Here is a 23,292-nt window from a genome sequence, read left to right as displayed (position 1 = left end):
GACCGGAGGAAAACAAGCAGTCAGAGCTGATCTGTCAATCACTCGCGAACTCCGACCAAACGGTCAAACTAGGCAGCGCTGATCAAATATGAATCAATATTTTGTTACATTAATGCCTATTTCTCTCCTCAAATGTTTTCAGAATCATCTTGTAGTGCACGGTTTGAAAGTTTGTGTCGCGGTAGCCATTGTGAATTCTCTTGAAGGAACGCCAAACCGGCGTGACCGGAGAACAGCCAATAGGAACGCTCTCTCTCTGGAATGACCTGTGATTGGTCAAAGTCTCCCGTCACGGGCTAGATATTTCAAAGCTGCTTACCACTAAGTCTTCCCTTGAAGGCATCCATGTTGAAATGAAGTACTTACAAAAATTCAGAGGTAGAGCACGACCAAGCGCCGCGATGATGGAATTTTCTGCCACCTCCCACCGGCTTCACTACGACGAACATAAACCAGGCTTTACTCTCCACAACACAAACACTGAATTAAATCCAAACCAAATCTATGATAATGTAACTGATCCATCCTCCTTGTTTCCTCTGTCCTGTAGGGTTCTCCATAACTACATGCTGTGGCGCATTGTGGCGGCGCTAAGTGAACATCTGTCCACCGCCTTCCGCAGCACCATCCACGAGTTTTCTCGAGAGATTGACGGCACCGAGCAGCAGCTGGAGCTGGGCAGGCTCTGCCTCACTCAGGCCAATAAACACTTCGGCATGGCCCTGGGAGCCCTGTTTGTCCAGCAACACTTCTCCTCACAGAGCAAGGCCAAGGTATGAGTAGGGGGTGGAGTAATGGATGGTTAGTGGGACAGTCAAATGATATGTTGTGGATGAATTCAGCTGGACGACACCTCTCTCTAATCTTTCCTAATGTCCGAACTTTTCCATAATTTCCATGACTGCGTCAGGACTGGAACTCGTCACTTTTTTCTGATATTGTCTCTTTATTTTTCTTTTCTAGTTCATCATTATATTTGACTCTGGGGTCGGGGGGGGGGGGGGGGGGGGGGGGGGGGGCAGTGTAGAGCGGTCGACCTGTGTATTATGACATGGCTGAATGATTTTGATTGATTCCTGTATACAGTACCCATGCCAATCAGAACTGTCTGGTCTCTACCTCTCACACCTTTTTGTTTCTATTTTGCTCTCCGCCTATAGGTCAGTCACTACTAATCCCCCACCTCTGCCCTTTGGTCCCCTTCTCTTTCACCATAATCCTCCCCCATATGTGTTCCTATCTCAGTCCCATGTCCACCCTATAACATGGGGATACGGTTCCCAATGAGATTCCTAACCTCTTTAACCCCATGCTCTTTCTTTAAGCCCTCCATCATCTCTCTTTCACCTTCTTCTTCTTACACTCTCACAGTCCACCCTACGGGCTTTATCCTACATTGAGCTGTCTTTCTTCTTCTCTTGCAAACTTTAAAATCTCTGCCAAAGCTCAGGACTATAAAGCATAAAGCAAGTCTGATGCAAAAATGGATACATTCTTGGCTCTAATTACTTTCTATGTAGTGCACCTTAATTGAAATTTAAGTTCCCAAGTTCCTAATGTTCCATTTAAGATTCTAATAAGATACTAAAGTGTAAATTTCAACAAAGCTTCAAGCTAGTGGAGCTTTTCTGATTAATTAAAGAATAGAGAGGAGGGATTTTTAAGATCACACTTACAGGATGGCAGCTTTTAGCCAGATGAAGTGGGTGCTAATCTCATGAGCATCTAAACACATGAGCGGCCGGGAGTAGGGGTTACCTTTACGGCCCTGTCACACTTTCTTTTTAAGGTCACGGATCACTGTATCCCCGCAAATGCCCCTATTTTGCAACATCCACCCTGTGCATGTCAAAAGTGGAGGGTGTCAGAAGTGTTTTTTCCTCTACAGATAGTCTCTCATTTTAATCTGTGCAGCAGCTGTCTGCCACGGCTCCGTCTCCGCTGTGTCTGACGTAACCGCAACCTGAACCAAAGCGTTTATATACGCTTCAAGTCTATTTTTTTTCCGAGAATACGTGCGTAAACGCGAGGATGATGCCCAATAACAAAACACTAAATAATATATTTATCCACATTTGGCCATCGGCAGAAGTGTTCTGAGGATCTTTATCGAATCATAATCAACCATTGTGTAGCATAATTCAGATGAAATCAAAGTGATCCGACACCCAGCCAACCCGGACCTCGCCGCTGCCCGAGGCCGTTGAAATCTCGCTGCGCAGTGCGCCCTCTCTCCCTGTGGGGAGGGTCGGGACTCCCGGCGTGACTGTCAAGCGGGACACCCCTCAGTACGAGGGGTCTACGACGATGTCAGCACCCCGTCTCGTTTCCTGTGCTTTTTTGTGTGTGACGTTTTGCCATCAGCATTCATAACCATACAACCTTTATGATTCAATTGTTTACTAGAGCACCAAGTTCTTCAGAGATCTAGCATCGTAATCCTGCTCTCAAGTTGACCAGTTTGATTCTCTCAAAATCCTGTAGGAAACACTGTATTAGCCTACGTCATCCAAAGCTAGCACCCCCCCACGTAAAAACTCATTCTGGCGCCGCTGTCTAGACATCATTCAAACCATCCTTGTTGTATGTAATGTAGTGTCTACTGTGGGTAGGACAGACAGTCTCATGCTGGGTTACTGCATTTTTGGTGCTGTCCATGTTCACACTGATCATTTCACATTGCTTAGACATCAGTCTGTTCTACAGTATGTTGGCATGTCCACACAGGTTGGAGACCTCATTATCAACACGAGAGGTAGCGGGACCTGTAGCCAGTGGCGATGTGTGTCAGCCTCGACTGACTCGCCGATGCTGCTTACCTCAGCACGAACAGGAATTAATGAGTCTCTGAGCGACGGGAGACAGAAAGGCAAAGACAAGCTTTCTTGTTATCCTGATTGTAGAGGGAGAGGGAAGGACACAACAATGTCCCAGTGTCTTTTAGGAGTAGCAGACGTGTTTGCAGTAGTTTGAGAAAGCACCGATATAAAGCTTTAAAAGTTTCTTGAAGTTTGGACAGCAAATGTTCCTCAACACTATCATTAGAAAGATATTGGACGATTCTGCAAGACATTACGTCTAATGCCAACGTTTTTCAAATTCTCACATTGCAATATCTACGCATGGCAACTATGCTATATGGTTCAAAGCTGCAGTTGGTAACTCTGAGCAAATATGATAAGTTATTTTTATGAAACTGGAACTATGTCCTGACAGTAGTACAGAAATACTGAGTTTTAGAGACTTTGTTTCCTGCATTCTGGTGACTTTAAAAGAGTGAAAATAACAAAATAATAAGTACACTGCAACAGCAATTTTATGTTAAACCTTTGATTTTACCTTTAACTACCAGGAAAGAAAACAGAATAATTCGACCGTCTGGTGTGAACTTGGCGTGTGAATCTAAACTAATATTCATCCGTTTTTATTTATTTTTGCTCCTGCTCAAGTATTTCTTTCTCTTAGTACTCTCCATTTCTCTCTCTCTCCACTCACTCACTGAAGGTCCTTTCAGACACCACACAACAACGGCTCCACTGCGCTATGAAACACATTATTTGTAACGGCTTGTGCCGCACCACGACAGCTTTTCGCTGCATCGAGCAAAGCCCAACTTTGGGCGCTGCACGCTGTGGCGAGCGCAGCTTAAACATGAGCTCAAACTGCGCTGTGTCGCGAGTACAGACTGCTCTCTTCCAACGGGAAACGACAGTTGGCGTAGCTCCATTGTTGTCCAGGTGGAAACAGTAGGGATTATACACTGTTCAGTTCCAGAAACAGGCTAAGATAACAAAATGGAAAAAAGTGTGAACATTTGTCATAAATCGGGAGAAATACGGGAGAATTGTGAGCTTGGGAGGAAACCGGGAGAGGGCAATGGAAAACAGGAGTCTCCCGGGAAAATCGGGAGGGTTGGCAAGTATGGCAGCAGCACTAACAGAGTGATACGTCTTCTCTAATAACTAGTTTGTGCTGGTGTCTGGGTTGTGGTGGGAGCTGGTCCTTTGTTGGCGTTAGCGGACTCCATTTCAAACCAAACTTTAGCTACGGCTAAGGCACTCACGAGCATGACGTCACATAAGTTGGAATTTCCCAGAAAAACGGGCCAGGATTCTTCACATTAAAAGCAGTCTACAGGCTGATAGAGGAAACCCAGAAAGTCGCAGAAGAATACACGTGATTTATATATGTAAAAAGTTACATACAGTCCCTTTTAATAGTTTTGAACCAAGACCGTGGGTATTTGGATTAGGTATAGCTTGTGAAAAATAAGGTGTGCCAAATTTAGTAGTCTCCAGCTGTTATTTCAATGATATTCATTCCACAGTGCATATCTTCTGCAAGTATCGGGTCAGCCTCGGTATTGTCAATACTAAAGGACTTGGAACACTCTAAGCAGATCCCTCATATTTAATTAAAGGGACTGTATGTACGTTTTTACACATATATCCATGGAGTTTATGTTGGAGTCTGAGTTGTGGTGGGGGCTGGTCATTTGTTGGTGTTAGAGAACTCCATTTCTAACCGAACGTTAGGTTACACACTGTTAGCCCTGTAGCGGAGCTGAAAATAAAGGCACTAGCGAGCGTGCACATCCATTGAATTTTCCGGAGAAAAGGTCCCCCATTCTTCACATTAAAACAGTCAGGTTGATAGAGGAAACCCAGAAAGTCGTGGAAGGTCTCATATTTTAGGTTAGGTTACAACCTGTTCACACATTGGCAATGAAAAGGATTAAAACACGTTTATACGTGTGAAAACTTACATATAGTCCCTTTAAGGTGGAGGTGATTTCCTCTTTCTGGATTCTTCTGGAAGAAAAAAGGATAAAAAAAAGACAGTGGCTTAGTACTTACTCACATTATAACTTGCATGTTGCACTGCAACTACAAGCCTTATGCCATTACAGGCCGCAAGTCAAAGCGTCCCATTTCAGTCACTTTGACTTGCGTCGGTGCTGGCAGCTGGAAAATAGAACCGTGTCCCATGCTGTTTTTGAAATGAAATCGAAATTCAGTAATGGTTGAACGCTTCCACTTGTGGTTTGCGGTGTGTTTCAGCTGCAAATAGGGTCAGTGGCAATAACATATTGGACGTGGGATTTGGCATTACACAGAACTGACATCAAAAACTGCAGCAGTGGGCCACAGAGGTGGAAGAAAATCAACCATTGTAGGTGATCTGACAGAGCAGAAATCCAAATCGTCATTTAGTAACACAAGCACTATCTACTGAAGTATGCTTGACCCTATACACTTTAATTACACCTTTAAATTCTTGGTTTCGGGAATTCCAACAAGTTAAACCCCCTGAAAATCTTCACTATGTCTCTAAAATATCCATGACTAAATAACAGGGATTGAAAGAGTACTAGAAGAGTATACTCAAGTAAAAGTACTGCTAGTTTAACCGTTTGATTGGAGTTTGCGAGTGATTGACAGCTGCCTCCGTTGAATGAACAGCCAATAGGAACTCTCTCTCTCTCTGAACTGACCTGTGATTGGCTGAAGTCTCCCGTCACGGGCTGGATTTTTTAAAGCCTAAAAACAGAGCCATGAGGCGATGCAGAAGTCTAGTTTTCTCTCAGAACACTTGAATTACAATTTGCTGAAAGGTTATTATGGAATTGTTGCCCAATGATGCCAAAAATATTCTGCGTACTGCAGGTTTAAATGTCAACAGCATACACTAGTGGAACAACATCACGCCACCAACTATCCCGAGGTACAATAATGCTAACCCTAACCATACCCCATGACAACGTGATGCATTTTTATACACACCCCTGACACTCGGCCAGTGAGTGTATACATTAAACATGTATCTTTCCAGAGTGTCAGCTGAGTACAGAGTGACACTCTGTGGACACGGGGCTCTGTGGAGTTCTGCCCTCCTGTGGCCGCAGACACAGCAGCAGCTTCTCCTCTGATGCTGATTTGGCTCCTTTCTTTTGTTCCATTCTCGCACAGTTTGACTTTTTACTCCGTAATAAATGCAAATGTTGCTAAATCCTGATTGGTGCACGCAAGTATATGACATCAAATTTGTCCAGCCCACTTCAAACCAGTGACAAACACACATTTTTTATCTGTTCAAAATGTACCTTAAAAGGGAGATTTGTGAAGTATTTAATACTCTTTTCAACATGGGAATGGGCAAATATGATTGCCTTATGCAAATGTATGTATGTATTTATTATTGGAAATCAATTGACAACACAAAACAATGACAAATATTGTCCAGAAGCCCTCACAGGTACTGCATTTAGCATAAAAATATGCTCAAATCATACCCCTTTCAAAGGGACCCCTGTTGAAAATGGCCATGCCAGTTTTTCCTCGGCAAAATTTAGCGTAAGTTTGGGGCATTATTTTGCGACAAGCTAGTATGGCATGGTTGGTACCAACGGATTCCTTATGTTTTGTAGTTTCATATTCAGATTGTTGCTTAAAAACTGAGCCCGCTACAACCTAAAAATCGCAAGTTGAGTTAATGCCTTAAAGAAATTAGTGGCGTTAAAATTAATTTGCATTAATGCGTTAATTTACTTTGACAGCCCTAAAAAAATACAGAAATGTTTCACGTGAAATATGATCTATGTTGTAACTAAATGTATTTATATAGGACCCCAGAATTCATAGTAAGAAGCTGAGCTGAGAAAATGTGTTTTAAAACCTCTCCCATGTGATTTCCCTCCAGGTACAGGAGCTGGTAGAGGACATAAAGCACTCCCTGGACATCCGGCTGCAGGAGCTGGACTGGATGGATGAAGCCACCAAAGAGGCTGCCAGAGCAAAGGTTCAGAGCCTTACTCAGCTTTTGCATCACAAAACACCACTCCCCGCCAGATCCGATTAGTATTTGAAAAGGATTTAATTATTTCTTTGCAATTCCTTTCTTTCCGGGGAGTTTGATTGATTGATTGCTTGCTTAGATGGAAGTGTGTGATAGAATACATCAAGGGCTTGACATTGAGAAGTGGGATCGCCTAATCCGGATCTCTCTGTGGCGCTGATTTGGGGTCTGCACTGCAAGATATCCCTTCTAATACTTTTACAATCTGAAGTTATAATCCCTTTAGAGGGCCATGCTGAATATAAAGAGCTTCCCTGTAATCCTATTACATTGAGTTTGCTTGATTAGTTGATGCTTGTGTGCGTGTGCGTGTGCGTGTGTGTGTGTGTGTGTGTGTGTGCGTGTGCGTGTGCGTGTGCGTGTGTGTGTGTGTGTGCATGTGCGTGTGCGTGTGCATGCCTGGGTCCAAACACAAGTGCGTATGGGTGCTGATTAGTTACCGCAAGTGGATGTGGGGTGATGTTGGACCAGTTGTTTCAGCTCCACTTCCTTCTTCCATCCATCCCACTCTCTTCTTCTTCTTCTTTTCCTCTCCCAGCTGAAGCACATGATGGTGATGACAGGATACCCAGACTTCCTGCTCAAACCTGAGCTCATAGATCAAGAATATGCGGTGAGTCATGAGCCTCTGCGCTGTCTGGTCATCCTCGCCACCCATGAGCACCCACAAATCATACAAACACAATTTCTATTTCCCAGCATCCCTCTCTCTCTCTTTGTCGCTACAATGATTTCCCATCAGACATTAACATACAACCTGGGTGATTGTATTCAGATGGAGCAAAAATACATCACGCCCAGGGGTCACATGTAGAACCTGGTCGCAGGCAGCTCAGCTGTCAGAAACTAGTGGGGGCAACTGTATAAACAGACATAGGCTATAGAGAGGTGAAGTACCTCCCCTTCTGGTGGACCACCATGGGACCTTATTTCCGGAAAAAAAATATGATCGGTAGTCAACGGTGAGAGACAAATATTTTTTTGATTCTATTTGAATTACGCCATGAATCACACATATGATGTTTGGCAATTTAAAACATAATTTTACAGGTCAACAAAGTCGCAGTTTGTTGTAAAACTGTTGAAGTATCAGACTGTAAAAATAAGTAATTAGAAAGACTACACACCCAAATGTCGCGTCAGTGACGTCTCTCTCTCTGAAGCTACGATGCCGGTGTGTTTCCTACTGGGATGAACTCACACCAGCAACAGGTCTGATCGTTCTTTCGCTTCCTGGCTGATAAAAAGGCCAGGAGTCGCTGGATAAAACACATCAGGTAAGATAATGTTTGCACGTGGAACATACAGTAGCTAAGTTAGCTAGCTAGCTAGTGTTGGTGGTATATTGTGCGAGACGAGAGATATAGTTCACTGAGCAGTTTCACACAAAACTAAATGATACTACGACAAAACCTATGACAAACTAAGATTTTGGAAATTATGTTTTAAATTGACAAACATCATATATGTGATTCATGGCGCGATTCAAACAGAATTAAAAAAATACTTGTCTCTCGCCGTTGACTAACGTACATACATGTACTCTATGTACTGAACATCTGGGGACAACTGGAATGAGTTTAAATGTTAATGGAAAAGATCCAAGAGTAATCCAAATTTGAAACCTGTAAACTGATCGAGTGCATCATGGAGGTGGTGCTTTAATACAGTTCTGAGGTGCTTATACTTTTTTTATATAGTATTCCTTCCTTTATGTTGTTTGACATGTCAGAGGAAAATATTAGTACATTTTTAGCACTAAAAATATTAAACTGATCGGTCTAGCAGTAGCCTATGCAAGATTAGCTGTGGACAGACAGACACAGAGATGCACACACAACCGAATACATAATCTCCTGGAAGAGAAATGCCCGCAATGTTAACAAAAGTGAAAAATAATGTGTATCCGCCTCGTGATTTGGATCCGCTCCAAAATTATATGGCCCATGCAACACCAAGTTTCATGAAAATCAGGCCAGCAGTTTTTCCGTAATCCTGCTGACAAACTAACCAAACCAAAAACATAACCTCCTTGGCGGAGGTGATAATAATCCTGTAATACAATAATGTAACAATCGCAAAAAAAAGATTTCAAACTACTCCTTTAATACATAGCGAACAGTAAAGGCGTTCACAATCACTTCATATCTGTGTTTTTTTGCAGTTCGTTGTGGACGAGAAGACCTATTTCAAGAACATCCTCAACAGCATCAAGTTCAACATCAAGCAGTCAGTCAAGAAGATCCGGGAAGAAGTGGACAAGACAGCGTGAGTGTCATATCTCCTCGCATTACAACAAGCTACACTGGCCAGCCAATCTCAGCTTACTGACACTGCGGTGCAAAGCAATTAAAGAAGGTTAATAAATTTGAAATCCAGCCTGAGCTCCTGCAGCTGAGGCTCACACCGGACGCTGCGGTTAACGCCACTCTTGAGTGTGCGTCTCTCTAATATGTTTGACATGCCTAACATGTGTCCCCATGAATCCCTTTTTAGTTTGACATACTTGTTGACGCGCCTCTAAATTAAACCAACAGATACCAAATCGACACACGCAGCTGCAGAAAATCCATTTGATTTACTTATCTGCAGCAGCCAGGCAGCGGAAAAGTGCTGTGGGACATGCGGTTCATTTTTCTAAAAACCTGTACCCCTGGATTGAGTGCCTCTCTGCTATGACAACACATTACAGTCACATTAGTATTCCGAGGTGCTCAAAAACAACTGTGTCGTTAGCCCACACTCAACGCCCTGAAGAGTTAAATCACACACTCCTCCTTTATCACCAAAAAGTGAACCTTTCATCGCTCACTCTGTCTTGTCGCTGGGAAATAAAGAAAGAAAACAGTCCTCCTCCTCCTCCTCCTCGTCCCTGCGTTGGTCTCCCCTCCATCTCTCCGCAGTCAATGCAGAGCCATCAGTCTTTCGCTCCTAGAACAAGGGCATCTCGCACTTTCAGAGTTAGTCATTTGGGGGATTTTGTGCCGATCGATTGGTCTGGCTTTAAGTGGATTACCATAAAGGAACTGTCCGTGGTTTCATATGCAGAGGAACCGTGGGACCACACACACAGAATATTTCTCACTAGGGCGTTTAGAGAGAGAGATAGGCAGAGGTGTTTGGCATTCTGTTCAGGATCGAGGTGTTTCGAGTAGGTAGATTGGTGATTTGAGTGTGTGTGTGTGTGTGTGTGTGTGTGTGTGTGTGTGTGTGTGTGTGTGTGTGTGTGTGTGTGTGTGTGTGTGAGGGATCCCATCTCTAAAACCCTGTTTGTTTCTCCTCCAGGTGGCTTCTCCCCCCTCAGGCCCTTAATGCCTACTACCTCCCTAACAAGAACCAAATGGGTGAGTGCGTGACTCTTCATCGCACATACTGATATTTGTGTTCTCTCTGTCATCTGTATCCACACACAAACAAACACACACAAAATACTTCCCCCATTGCTATTCTGCACCACGACATGGACCGCACATTAGTTACACGCAATTACACCATGTTACCGCCTGTTTTCATCAGGTCAAACATGTGGAGGAAAAAAAAAGTATCCACCTCCTCATATCATATTCCTTCTCATCGCTCACTTTCTACTTCGATCTCAACCTCACATACTTAATACCCCCCTGGAGGGAAAAACAAGCAGTAACACCGTCCTGAGTTTTAACAAATCTGGCCTTGCGCTGTCACCCCTCCTCTCCCTCCTCTCCCTCCTCCCCTCGTCTTCCTCATGATCGGCCCGCTCGTCTGTGTCTGCCTGCCAGCTGGATTAAATCTCTCGCAGAAAAATCAATGGTGTGCTCGCAAGCTGATGCTAGAGGACAGGAGGAGTCAGACAAACACAGTCATCAGAGCCCCCTGGGTCATTTTCTTTAACCCACACACATTATTTCTCTCACTTAAACCAGCCGCTTCAGCTCTCATCTCTGTATTCAATTTCATACTCTCCTTTTCTTTTAAATCTAATTAACACTGCCCACTTAAGTTTTACCTCCGTCTCCTTGGCTTCCTTTATTCAATTTCTCGAATCAGGTTCTGTTTGAAGAAAAAGAGACAAGGACAGAGATTTAATTAAAAGTAGCTACCTAACATGGTGGATTTTTTCCGTTCATGGGCTCCCAGTCAGATTTCACTGAAACTGATAATGTAAAATCTTGACTACCTGCATGTACATACTTTTTCGGCTGAAATTATAATTATTGAAATTACCGATTCATTTTGTAATTTTTAGATTATTCGATTTGTCTATAAAATCTAAAGCTCTGTGAGGCTGTACCATGGATGTATAAAGAGAACTGGATACAGCGTCGGAGGTGGGCTCCCGTTCATTCCTATGAGAGTTGATCAGTGGCACGTGAAGCCAAAATGGCTCGACTGCCGAGTGATAAAGTCTGCGCATTTTCCGGTGATCTTCCGCATACCTTGCGGGTAGTGGCTAGAATGGAACCACCAAACTGGGGAAACTCTAGAGATTGTCAAGGTTTGGCATTGATCTTGAATAGTTAAGGTTAGACATTAATGTCAAATAGTTAAGGTTAGGCATTGACCTCGAATAGTTAAGGTTAGGCATTGATGTCAAATAGTTAAGGTTAGGCATTGGTCTAGAATAGTTAAGGTTACGCATTGACCTTAAATAGTTAAGGTTAGGCCTTGATCTAGAATAGTTAAGGTTAGGCATTGACCTTGATTGCTTAAGGTTAGGCATTGACCTTGAATAGTTTAGGTTAGGCATTGACCTTAAATAGTTAAGGTTAGGCATTGACCTTGAATGCTTAAGGTTAGGCATTGACTTTGATTGCTTAAGGTTAGGCATTGACCTTGAATGCTTGAGGTTAGGCATTGACCTTGATTGCTTAAGGTTAGGCATTGACCTTGAATAGTTTAGGTTAGGCATTGACCTCGAATGCTTAAGGTTAGGCATTGAACTTAACTACTCAAGAATAGTTAAGGTTAGGATAGGTCGTCGGGCAGCGAGTCTCGCAAGAGTTTTTGCAAGTTTTTGCAGATCTCATATCAGATTTCGCAATTTGCGTTCTCTGTTCTAAACACAACGTCCATTGGGCCCATAGAGCAAGCGCACTAGTGTTTTCTTTTATACCCGCCTCCCAGCCCTCGGTCTGGGGCCCATGTACATGAACGGAGGAAGGAAAATAACTCTGGATTTAACTATTTATAACTTCTAGGACCTAATGGTTCGCTAAGTTACAGACGTCTCTTTCCCAATGTAAATCTATGAGAAAAAGTATTTTTGGGCCCAATGGCATCGCACAGAAGTTGTTAATTTATACATATGCCGCTGACTTCCTGTGACCAGTTCAATGACAATATTCTGTATATGATCACTTAAAGCTCCAGCAGGAAACCTCAAATACTGGCAGCGGCAAGTGGTGACAGGAGATAGCTTTTTGAAATGTCTTATCTTTGAAAGAGTGCAACAGATAGTAATGATTTCAATAACCTAAATGTCTTCTTCAGGGTATATGATGTTGTGGAAGATCAGAGGTTAACAAATCGTTGCCGCTTCCTCTGCATGAAGCAAGAAGTTGCTTCTGTCGAGGAGACTGATTTGTATTTTGCTCCTGCTGTGTGCAGATAGAAATGCATTTGGGCAAATAGAGAGACTTTCTGTCATTGTCCTCTAAAGCAGCTGCACTATATTTTACATCACCGTCCTGGCTTATGCAGCTTTAAGACATCAGTGTTTTCCATTTCCTCCTAACTGTCCCTTTCCCTCTAAAAGGAGACTGTATCAGTGTGCTGACTTTGATAAAAAAAAAAAATTCCTACTAATACTGAAACCAGAGTGTGTGATATTCATACGAGTTGTATCTGGATCTCTTCCATCATGTTGTTTCTTTATCTCTTTTCCAGTCTTTCCTGCCGGCATCCTTCAGCCCACTCTCTACAACCCTGAGTTCCCACAGTAAGTAGCCCTCCTCCTGTCCTTGCTTTTCCCTGCTGCTGTCCGTTGGGAGGCAACAACCTGACCACGGCCAACACAAAGGTCATTAACAGCTACGTTAACCTCTGCTTCCCCCAAGTCCCAACACACCTGATTAAACCAATTTAACTACCCACCAAGAGCTCAATTACTGAACAAGGTCCTCCTAATGGAACAGGTGTCATTGAGAGGTCGCCTCACTGAATTTGAGTCCATCGAGTTATTTGATGGTGCATGAAAGTATACAGCCTCCCCATCTGCATTCCTGAAGTACAGTCACTGCATTATTGGACAAAACTAGTCTTTAAAAATATCTTTAAATCTAAATCAGAACACTTCAGTTGGACATTTGGATAGAAGCTCTTAAAGGGGACATATTATGCTAATGTTCAGGTTCATACTTGTATTTTGTGTTACTACTAGAACATGTTTACATGCTGTAATGTTAAAAAAAAATATATTTTCCTCATACTGTCTGCCTGAATATGCCTGTATTTATCCTCCGTCTGAAACGCTCCGTTTTAGCTAATTTCAACGGGTTTAGGTCCATGTTTACTCCCTGTCAGCTGATGTCATTTACATACACTGCAACCGGAAATAAACTGGGACACATTTAGAATGTTTATGTTTAAAACTGTGTAATGGTCTAAATATTGTATATTTGTGACATCACAAATGGACAGAAATCCTAACGGCTTGTTTCAAACGCACAATATCTGAATACGGGCTGTGAGTATTTCTCCGTATATTCAACGTTTCAATACTTCCACAGTATTTATATGGCACTTAAACCTGCTTTATACCATAACAGACATGACAATCTCACTTTTTACAATATGGGACCTTTAAAAGGTTCTCAATACAATATTCATCATTCAGAGTATTAATATAGCAGCAAACAACTATTTGCTATCTAGAGACATGGAGGAGTAATGTCTACCTGAGCAACATATTCTCCCTCCCAACTCGTCAAATATACCACCGCTTGGTCAGTGCCCCTCGACATCGGAGACCAACGCACAGGGTACCCCTCTTGCGTTGGTCTATATTATTTCCATTAAAATGATCAGCAGCTAACTCAGATGTAGCACTGTCCTTGAACACACCAGCAAGAAAGTGTTTCAACAGGGTTTTTTTTTTTAACTTTGACAACTAAACAAAGATTTTAGAAAACTTTTAGAAAAAGGAAAACTAATTGTTTATAGTGATGGATTACCTGTCACAAGTAATCAACAACTCCCTGCAATTTGATTTTCATACAATACTGGCATGAATTAAAACCAAATGGCTGCTTGGAAGAGCAGGAAATCAATCCAGAATGTGTTGGTGTGGTTTAGAAAATGGTCAGTAAGAAACCGATGCACCGCAGCGCCGAGGAATGTGCAGGTAAACAACAAATTGTTTCCACTCAACGTACCCTTTGTTAACCAAAGCTATTCACTGAGAAGCAAATCTACTGCTGCCAGTATTGAGCATTATTCTAAGCCAATACATTTAATACAGTCCAAATAGCTGCACCGCCTCCATTCATACCAACTCCCCTGAGTAGCCACACACACACACACATACACGCACACACACACAAACACTCACACTCACACACACAAACACTCCTCAATTAGCAGTTTATGTACCCAACATTAGCTAACACTTCTATGTCTTCATTAGAGGTGATCACCACTACTTCCACTACCTGCTGCCGTGCATGCTAATCAATATTAATTAATGATGCAGGAAAGTGTGTATGTGTGTGTGCACCTGTCCCCTTGAAGTTATTACTGCAGTAGCCCTAACATCCCATAAACTCTCGCTCTCTCACTCCCACACACACACACACACACACACACACACACACACACACACCTCCACCACCTCCACCACCACCACGTCGAGTATAATGAAGCTTCAATCAGCCAGTTAGTTTAGCGGGGGGAGTCGGGCCCGGTGTGAGGCAGCGTATCGACTAGCTGTCAGAAAGTCATTTTCAGATGTAGCCATGTGAATAGCCCCAAGTCTGCCCCTTTCATCCTTCTCTATATCTGCATGTGGCGCAAAGACAGCACTCCAGCTCGGCCCAGGGTCAAGGAGAGGTGGTGGGGCCCGCTGCTTTTTTGGAAGCAGCGGGCCACGTGCAGGTTTGCGGGCCGGTGGGTGCTGCTTAAACAAGGTCGGGACGTGTTACGGGGTGTTGTATTTTCTTGGGAAATTAAGATTTATGTTTTCCGGCTGAAAGGTCCCAATGCTGATTTTCCATCACATGTAAAACAGATGTTTTCTAATCAGTGTGAAATGAAAAAAAATGTAGCATTGAGCTCCTTTTCATTCAATACCAATCTGAGCCACATGGATCCAAAATTAGATCCCAAGTGCAACTTGCGTTTTATCTGGCTTGGCTGAGCAGAATTAGTAATGAGGACAATGGGACAAGGGAAGAAAGACAAGGAGCTGTCCGTAATGACACCTCAAATCAGTCACAAGGTGCTTTGTTCTAAAGTGAGTGGATAAGCCTACAGACCTATGTATGAACTTCTGACTAGATATTACTACAAAATGCCAACATCTCTAATTTCATGATAGATGAAGACAGCTAAAGCTGTGTCCAACATGCTTAAAGGAATACCTCACCCCCAAAATGCCCATTGGTAGGGCGCCTGGGTTAGCTCAGTTGGTAGAGCGGGCGTCCATGTATTAAGGCTTGGTCCTGACCGCGGCGGCCCGGGTTCGAATCCGGCCTGTGGCCCTTTCCGCATCCACTCTCTCTCTCCCCCCTTTCAAGACTCTATCCACTGTCCTGTCATAAAAATGGAAAAATGCCCCCAAAAAAAAAAAAAAAAAAAAAAAAAAATGCCCATTTGTATATCAATTACTCACCCTGTGTTATCTTGAATTCATTAAAGAAAACTTAGTTTTTTTCTAGGGCAGTCAAAGTTAACGGGATACCACGTTAATAAAAATTAATTTTAACGCCACTAATTTCTTAAACACAGTAAAGCAACGTGCGATTTTTAGGTTGTAGCGGGCTCAGTTTTAAAGAGTGAAGATACTGGCATCATGTGGAAATAGAAAAACTAGAAAGAGGAATCCATTTGTACCAATCATGTCATACTAGCTTGTCGCAAAGGACTTTCGCTACATTTTGGCGAGGAAAAACCGGCATGGCCATTTTCAGAGTGGTCCCTTGACCTCTGACCTCAAGATATGTGAATAAAAATGGGTTCTATGGGTACCCACGAGTCTCCCCTTTACAGAGGTGGCCACTTTATGATAATCACATGCAGTTTGGGGCAAGTCATAGTCAGGTCAGCACAATCGTACTTATTTTTAAACGTCAACAACTACAATTTCGGACCAAAAATACAGACTTGGCGTGCAAAGGCTTTAACACACAGATATGAGGGTGGCATCAAACTTTAACTTTTGGAAAGAAGGCAAATAAGCGCATTTCTCAAAATGTTTGACTATGCATTTATAAGAAAACAAAGTAACTTTTTGCTGAACAGTAGCCACTGTGGCAGTTACAGAGAAAACTAAAACACAGCATGACAGTAGCACAAGTAGAAGAGTCACAAAGTCAGCAAACTGTGTCAGTAATGTCAGTTAGTTTGCTAACCAGACCAGACCAAGTACAGCCGTAGCAACATAATTCCTGAGTGTATTCAATTGATTAAGATTGTTTTTTATCATTTAGAAATTCAACTTTTCTTTCAAAGGTTCATAGTCTTGCTATACGTATAGGCAATTCAAGACCAATAAAGTTTTAGCTTTGAGTAATGTTCCATATTTCTCCTTCCTGCTGCCAGGTCTCTGAACTATGGAGGAATAGGAGCGATCATTGGCCATGAGCTAACACATGGATATGATGACTGGGGTAAGAATTACAACCTCTTCACCTATAATCCCTTACAACAATGCTCATACACCCCCCCGTTTTAACCATTTTCATTGAACTATTCTGTTTCGCAGAAGGAGCAAGGGTTCCCTGATGATTTGTGTAATCTTATGACATTTGTAGGATGCCCGAAACTGTACAGCAAATATTGAGCCACAATCTCTAACTTTCATTTCCAGTCAAAAGTGCTGCCCTTTGAAATATATTAGTAGACTTCAGTGAGGGTGTCAAATTTCTGCCAACCACCTACCAAATACTGGAATAACTGCGATTGTGACTGGTAGGTTTGTAACCTACCAGCTTCTTTGGCAGACTCCACAAATTTAAAAGCAGTTCAGTCGGCTCTTGAACTGAATACATCAGCCAAGGTCAACCCAATAACATTTGGCCTCCTAATGGTTTGACTCCTGCAGCAACAAAAAGCTTCAAAAGATGACATGCTGGGCAGCCTTTTGGACTGTGAAGGAAAGTTGCGGGTTGCGTTGTCTCCATGCTAACACTGCCCCCCCCTGCCCTTTTGCCCTTCATCTTAGTGATGCAATGGTTCATGTCCCTAGGGGGCCAGTATGACCGCCATGGCAACCTCAAACAGTGGTGGACGGAGGAGTCCTACAGAAAGTTCCAGAAGAAGGCTGAATGTATCGTCAAGCTCTACGATAACTTCACGGTTTATAACCAGAGGGTGGGTCTGCACGCACGCACGCACACTCGCACGCACGCACGCACGCACGCACGCACGCACGCACGCACGCACGCACACACTCTCACACACACACGCACGCACGCACGCACGCACGCACGCACGCACGATGACTGCACTTATTCAATTTCTTTCCGAGAGTTAGGTGAGAAGATTGATACCACTCTTAGACAGGAGAGTGGTATTGATCTTCTCATCTAACTCGGCAAGAAAGCAAATAATAATGAAAGCAAATGTAATGTAGAACTTTTCTTTTAAAATTAGGCGATTGAATCCTAAGAAGGGATCAGCAAGAAGGACCTTCACTGAAAAAACACTGATATTGGTCTTTTAATCACATGCCAGATCCTAGATTGAAGTACATCTTTGAAGTACATGCAGCTACATACTAGCACAAAAGTATTGGGGCAGAGATGTTGAAGACCTTTCAGCATTTCACAAGTTTTCTTTCTGTGTGTCTAGGTGAATGGTCGTCTGACACTGGGGGAGAACATCGCAGACATGGGAGGGCTCAAGCTGTCGTACTTTGTAAGTAATATTCAACACCATCAATGTTCAAACATTGCAGCTACGTGGCTTCACAGACTCTAAATATTAGAGTTTGCTCCATCAGGAGCACCTCTGTCCATTTTCTGTCTTGAAAGTCTGTCTCTTTATTCTTCATAAACCACTCTGCTTTATTTGTGTGAAAGTAAAGAGCAGAAGTGCCCCAGAATCAAGATAAAAGATAAACGTGAATTCCCTTTCTCTGCTCGTGTGTGTGTGTGTGTGTGTGTGTGTGTGTGTGTGTGAGTGTGTGTGTGTGTGCATGTTTGACTGGACAGCAGTGCACCTGGGATGCTGCATAATTCAATTCCATATTGAGCGTGTCAGTCTATATTGAAGCTTTTTTTTTTTGCACGCAGAAACAAAAGTACAAAGAGAATGAGTGAATGTTTTTAAATAAATCATAATATCAAAATGCAACAATTGTGTCATAATGCTTATTAGTTATGTCAATCACTAAGAGTGGCTGAGGTAAACAAGTTTCCAAATGTCCCAAAATGTCCCGTTTGGTTTGAGATTTTAGTTTAACTTACAGAGAATATGCTACTTTGAAGATGAGGTGAGGATCCTAATTTCATTTGTATCTCGTCTTTCATTATTCACTCCCTCCTCTCTGTCTCTCTGTCCAGGCGTATCAGAAGTGGGTGAGGGAACACGGTCCAGAGAGGCCCCTGCCTGGACTCAAATACACACACGAACAGCTGGTCTTCATTGCCTTTGCACAGGTACAGAAGCCTCCCAATAGTTTCACACCATTGTCTTTCATTACATTTACATGTTAAATCATTTTAGCTGCCACTCTCAGCTGGAGCGACCGATCATAGAGAGCAGGTAGGAGTTATATATTACACCAACATTAGCTGATGGATGCATTAACCATCGGAAGGATGAAAAAACGCAGCGTTGATGATAGCGTAGTGGCTCTAAGCACTAGACCACCCCTGCTACTCGCAACTATTACGACTATCATTGAAATTCAGTGGTTTCATTGAAATTCATGGCCTTAATGTAACAGTGGCAAAATCTAGACACACTTTTTAATGCCATTTGCAGTGTTTTAGCTTTCAACTTTAAAACTCTTGCCACAGGGAAGTGATATAAAAACCACGTATATATGTGCGTACATTCATATAATAATATGTATTATTATTATTAGGGCTGTCAAAGTTAATGTGATAATAACGCATTAACGCAACTTGCAAATCTTAAGGTTGTAGCGGGCTCAGATTTAAAGCCAGAGAGAAGATATTAGTATCATATGAAACTAGAAATCCTAAGGAATCCATTAGTACCACGTCATACAAGCTTGTCGGGAAAGAGGCTAAGTAACGCTCCAAAGTTACGCTAAATTTTGGCAAGGAAAAATATGGCATGGCCATTTCCCAAAGGGGTCCCTTGACCTCTGACCTCAAGATATGTGAATGAAAATGGGTTCTATGGGTACCCACGAGTCTCCCCTTTACAGACATGCCCACTTTATGATAATCACATGCAGTTTGGGACAAGTCATAGTCAAGTCAGCACATTGACACACTGACAGCTGTTGTTGCCTGTTGGGCTGCAGTTTGCCGTGTTATGATTTGAGCATATTTTTTATGCCAAATGCAGTACCTGTGAGGGTTTCTGGACAATATTTGCCATTGTTTTGTGTTGTTAATTGATTTCCAATAATTAATATATTCATTATATTTGCATAAAGCAAGCATATTTACCCACTCCCATGTTTATAAGAGTATTAAATACTCCCTAAAATCTCCCTTTAAGGTACATTTAGAACACGTGCAAATGTGCGATTTATTTGAGATTAATCGTGATTAACTATGGACAATCATGTGATTAATCACAACTAAATAAAAATGTATATAAATGTTAATACTTATTAATCAATGCATAAGTAGCATTTTACTGCTGTAGCTGGTGGGGGGGGAGCTAGTTCTAACTACTTTATATACAGTCAGGTAGTTTAGTCCAGAGGTTCCCAAATTAGGGGTCGGGCCTCCTCCAAAGGGTCACAAGATAAATCTGAGGGGTCATGACATGATTACCGAGGTAGATAAGAAGGAAAAAACAAGTTCTGCTACACAAGTTTGTATTGTGTTATTTTTCTCTAATCTTTGCTTTTTGTGAGATATTGGATCTTTGGGCCTCAAAAGGTTATTTAAATTAATCATCTGAGAAGTTTAGAGGGAAATCAGTCTTTTGTGGAGCTGCGAACAACTCACATGTGAATCATGACAAGTGGCTCCAACTGATTTTTTGTAAGTGGTTGTGAACCACTGTTTTGATCTTGAAACAATGCATTTAATGAGCTTAACATATCTGTTTTATGTCAAATCTTATCTGAAAAGTAACCAAAGCTCTTAAAACAAATGTAGTCAGAATATTTAAATATTCAAGTAAAGCACCAGTACCTCAAAATACTGTACTTAAAGGCAGGGTTGACAATGCTATCCAGTATCCACTATTTGTTATATTGGTTGAAATGGTCTTTACACCCCGACAGCGATCCATTACTGATTAGCTCTGAAAAAGGACTGGAAAAGAGCCATCATCCGTAGCTGCTGTAATCCTGTAAAAACGTCTACCAATCACTGCCTCGCGGTCCGCTTGGAAAGAACCAATCAGATGCACCCCTGCCTCCCTGCTCGTACTCTACCCTTGGCGTGCACCAGTCTGAACTCAAAGCGCGTCGCCGCCGCAAGTTTACTGGAGAATGGAAGAGAAAACAAAAGTAGCACTGCCGCGGTTACTTGTCATGAGGTAGCGTTGTTGAGTTGAGGTCCTCTCTCCGCTCAGTGTCTGTGAAGTAGTTACGATGCAGCGGTGTTCGTGCATGTGCATTTGTGTGGGGGCGTTGCCTTGGAAGGGGCCCCAAGGGGAAAGGGGGGGGGTTTAGACGGAGCTCCTGAGGCGATGCTACTTTCAAATTATGCTAGCTTTCCAACATCGTCCACCCTATCTTTAAGTACGGTACTTGAGTGAATGGATTTCGTTACTTGGCACCACTGGGAACAAGATTCTCCCTTTTCACTCAGGGGTGTCCTGCTTTGGCTAAACTGTTTCCAGGTTGGGTCACTGTCGTGTTAATGTTGTCTTTTCAGAACTGGTGTATGAAGAGAAGATCTCAGTCCATCTACTTGCAGCTGCTGACTGACAAACATGCACCAGAGCATTACAGGTACAGTATACCCACTAACGTAAAAAACACCCAGAAAGTCATCAGCATATTAACTTTGTGGGCATTGCTTTAACATTTTAAGAAAAATTTCAACTAATAATCTTCTACAACAGGGGCCGTGACTAATAAACAACACGAAAATGTGAAATACTCGCCTACGAATATCATATGTCTAGGGCTTTTATTGTGAAAGGTAAGAATGGAAGGAGTCGATCAGGTCTGACTTTGTCAAGGTTAAAAGGAGTAAAAAGGAAAAGTAGTAATAAAGTTTGTCGTCTTGATTTGGACTACAGAGCCTCCGTGTTGTTACATAAATATAGGCGCAAAAAAAAAAGCTTTTTTGCCACAGATTATTCGTGTTCTGTGTGGAAGTACTCATGACAAAAACAACAGTTCGAAAAAATATATTGGCGTGTGAATTAATCGCATGAAGGACAAAAAAAACCCGATGTGTAAAGGCCTTAAGGAGTACACAGATCATGGCTTGAATGTGCCCATTTCCTGTGAAAAAAATCATAAACACTATACTTAAAGGAACAGTGTGTAGCATTTAGGGGTATATATTTGCAGAAATGGAAAATAAAATGTATAACTTTATTTTCTTTAGTGTATAATCACCTGAAAATAAGAATCGTGTTTTCGTTAGCTTAGAATGAGCCGTTTATATTTACATAGGGAGCGGGTCCTCTATACTGAGCTGGTCGCCATGATTCTATAGTAGCCCAGAACGGACAAACCAAACACTGGCTCTAGAGAGGACCATTCACGTTTTCACGTTTCTGTGTTGGCCACTGTAGTTCACCTACATGCTTGGCACACTGGAGAAGTTTCAGATGGTTGCAATCTGCATCACCACAAGTTGCCGACAAATCCTACACACTGCACCTTTAAACTAGGGCTGGAGATACACCTATCTCCTGATTCAATACTATCACGATACTTGGGCGCCGATTCGATATGTATTGCGATGTTTAACTATTGCGATTCTACAAGAATTGCAATTCGATATTACGATTTTTGTTAACTTTTTTAACACTGACCATGAGAAAAAGTTGAATCATACACTTCTAGAGACCTTTACTGTGGAAAATATCTAAATGAATACAGTATATATGTTTGATTTTCAGCATGTATGTAGTCAGAGAAATATATCAGTCATTGTCAGGAATTATTTTTCACATTTTTTGTGAATCCAATCAATTTTATTTCCATATATGTATTTTGTATATACAGTTCCCTTTGTTAACACCTTATTTTCTCACGGAGATGAGAGTGATGGCCGGCTTGAACGCACGTTACCTCAACACAATGACGTTTCCTGTCCATGACAGAGTTAGCATGCAGCTTTAGCCGTGATGTCTAGCTCTGCCTGGCAATGTGTGAAACCCAAAGTGTTTCCATACTTTACTCGATGTGTAGTGGTTGCCACACTTGATTTAAAATGTGAGGGTGCAGGTCGCATCCACGTGGACCCTCCGCCGTTTTCGAATTTCTCTTCTCGGCTCGCTGAGGTTTGTTTTGGTTGACGGATACGGAACGGATATGACGTCACGTTACTATAATAATAATAATAGCGGTAACTTCCTTCTACCTCCACATAGACTCAAATGAAGCAAATATATCGATTCTGGCATTAAAAAAGCAATTTCAAAATCGTAAAGAAAAAAATTGCGGTACATAGGTGAATAAATTTTTTCCCTCTCCTACTTAAAACTGTCTCATATGTGGAGGCACAGATGTTTCATGATCTCCACATTACAACTGAACTTTCATGTGTTTCCTCCCCCTGCAGAGTGATTGGCAGTGTTTCCCAGTTCGATGAGTTTGCCCGTGTTTTCCACTGTCCAAAGAGTTCCCCAATGAACCCCGTGGAGAAATGCTCCGTGTGGTGACCTCGCCACGCCCACCTGTTGACCTTGGGATGAACTTCATCTTCACAGCCCCCACCTCCCACCCATCACACAACCTGTCCTACATCACACATTCATCAGAGCCAACAGGATGATACAGAGTGCATAAAGCCTATTCTTGCCTATAGAAGATACAGGAAGGAAATGTATCTTTTCAACATTATCTGTACACATGTTTTCAATTAGGAAGTTTATACAACTGTCCATTGTCTGTACTAACCAATCTAAAGCATGGGTCACGTGACCATTGATCTGTATATTATTTGATTATATATATTT

The 23,292-nt window shown here is 42.3% G+C and overlaps 1 protein-coding gene across 1 annotated transcript in view; it reads left to right on the top strand.

Moving 5' to 3' along the window:
• The window catches only part of ecel1 (endothelin converting enzyme-like 1), a 58,403-nt gene extending 35,323 nt beyond the window's left edge, over window positions 1-23,080 (top strand). Inside the window, exons 7-18 of the mRNA XM_074640255.1 lie at window positions 551-773; window positions 6,700-6,798; window positions 7,394-7,468; window positions 9,020-9,123; window positions 10,141-10,199; window positions 12,721-12,772; window positions 16,591-16,658; window positions 17,237-17,361; window positions 17,842-17,907; window positions 18,555-18,650; window positions 21,027-21,103; window positions 22,896-23,080. Coding sequence (XP_074496356.1) covers window positions 551-773; window positions 6,700-6,798; window positions 7,394-7,468; window positions 9,020-9,123; window positions 10,141-10,199; window positions 12,721-12,772; window positions 16,591-16,658; window positions 17,237-17,361; window positions 17,842-17,907; window positions 18,555-18,650; window positions 21,027-21,103; window positions 22,896-22,995 — 1,144 coding nt within the window. The 3' untranslated portion in view covers window positions 22,996-23,080. The remainder of the gene's footprint in view (window positions 1-550; window positions 774-6,699; window positions 6,799-7,393; window positions 7,469-9,019; window positions 9,124-10,140; window positions 10,200-12,720; window positions 12,773-16,590; window positions 16,659-17,236; window positions 17,362-17,841; window positions 17,908-18,554; window positions 18,651-21,026; window positions 21,104-22,895) is intronic.
• Window positions 23,081-23,292: the final 212 nt, after the last annotated feature.

The sequence above is a fragment of the Sebastes fasciatus genome, chromosome 7 (genome assembly GCF_043250625.1).
Source record: "Sebastes fasciatus isolate fSebFas1 chromosome 7, fSebFas1.pri, whole genome shotgun sequence".
NCBI classification, from domain to species: Eukaryota; Metazoa; Chordata; class Actinopteri; order Perciformes; family Sebastidae; genus Sebastes; species Sebastes fasciatus.
Note: the sequence above shows the minus strand (reverse complement) of the source record. Positions and strands in the feature narration are given on the sequence as shown.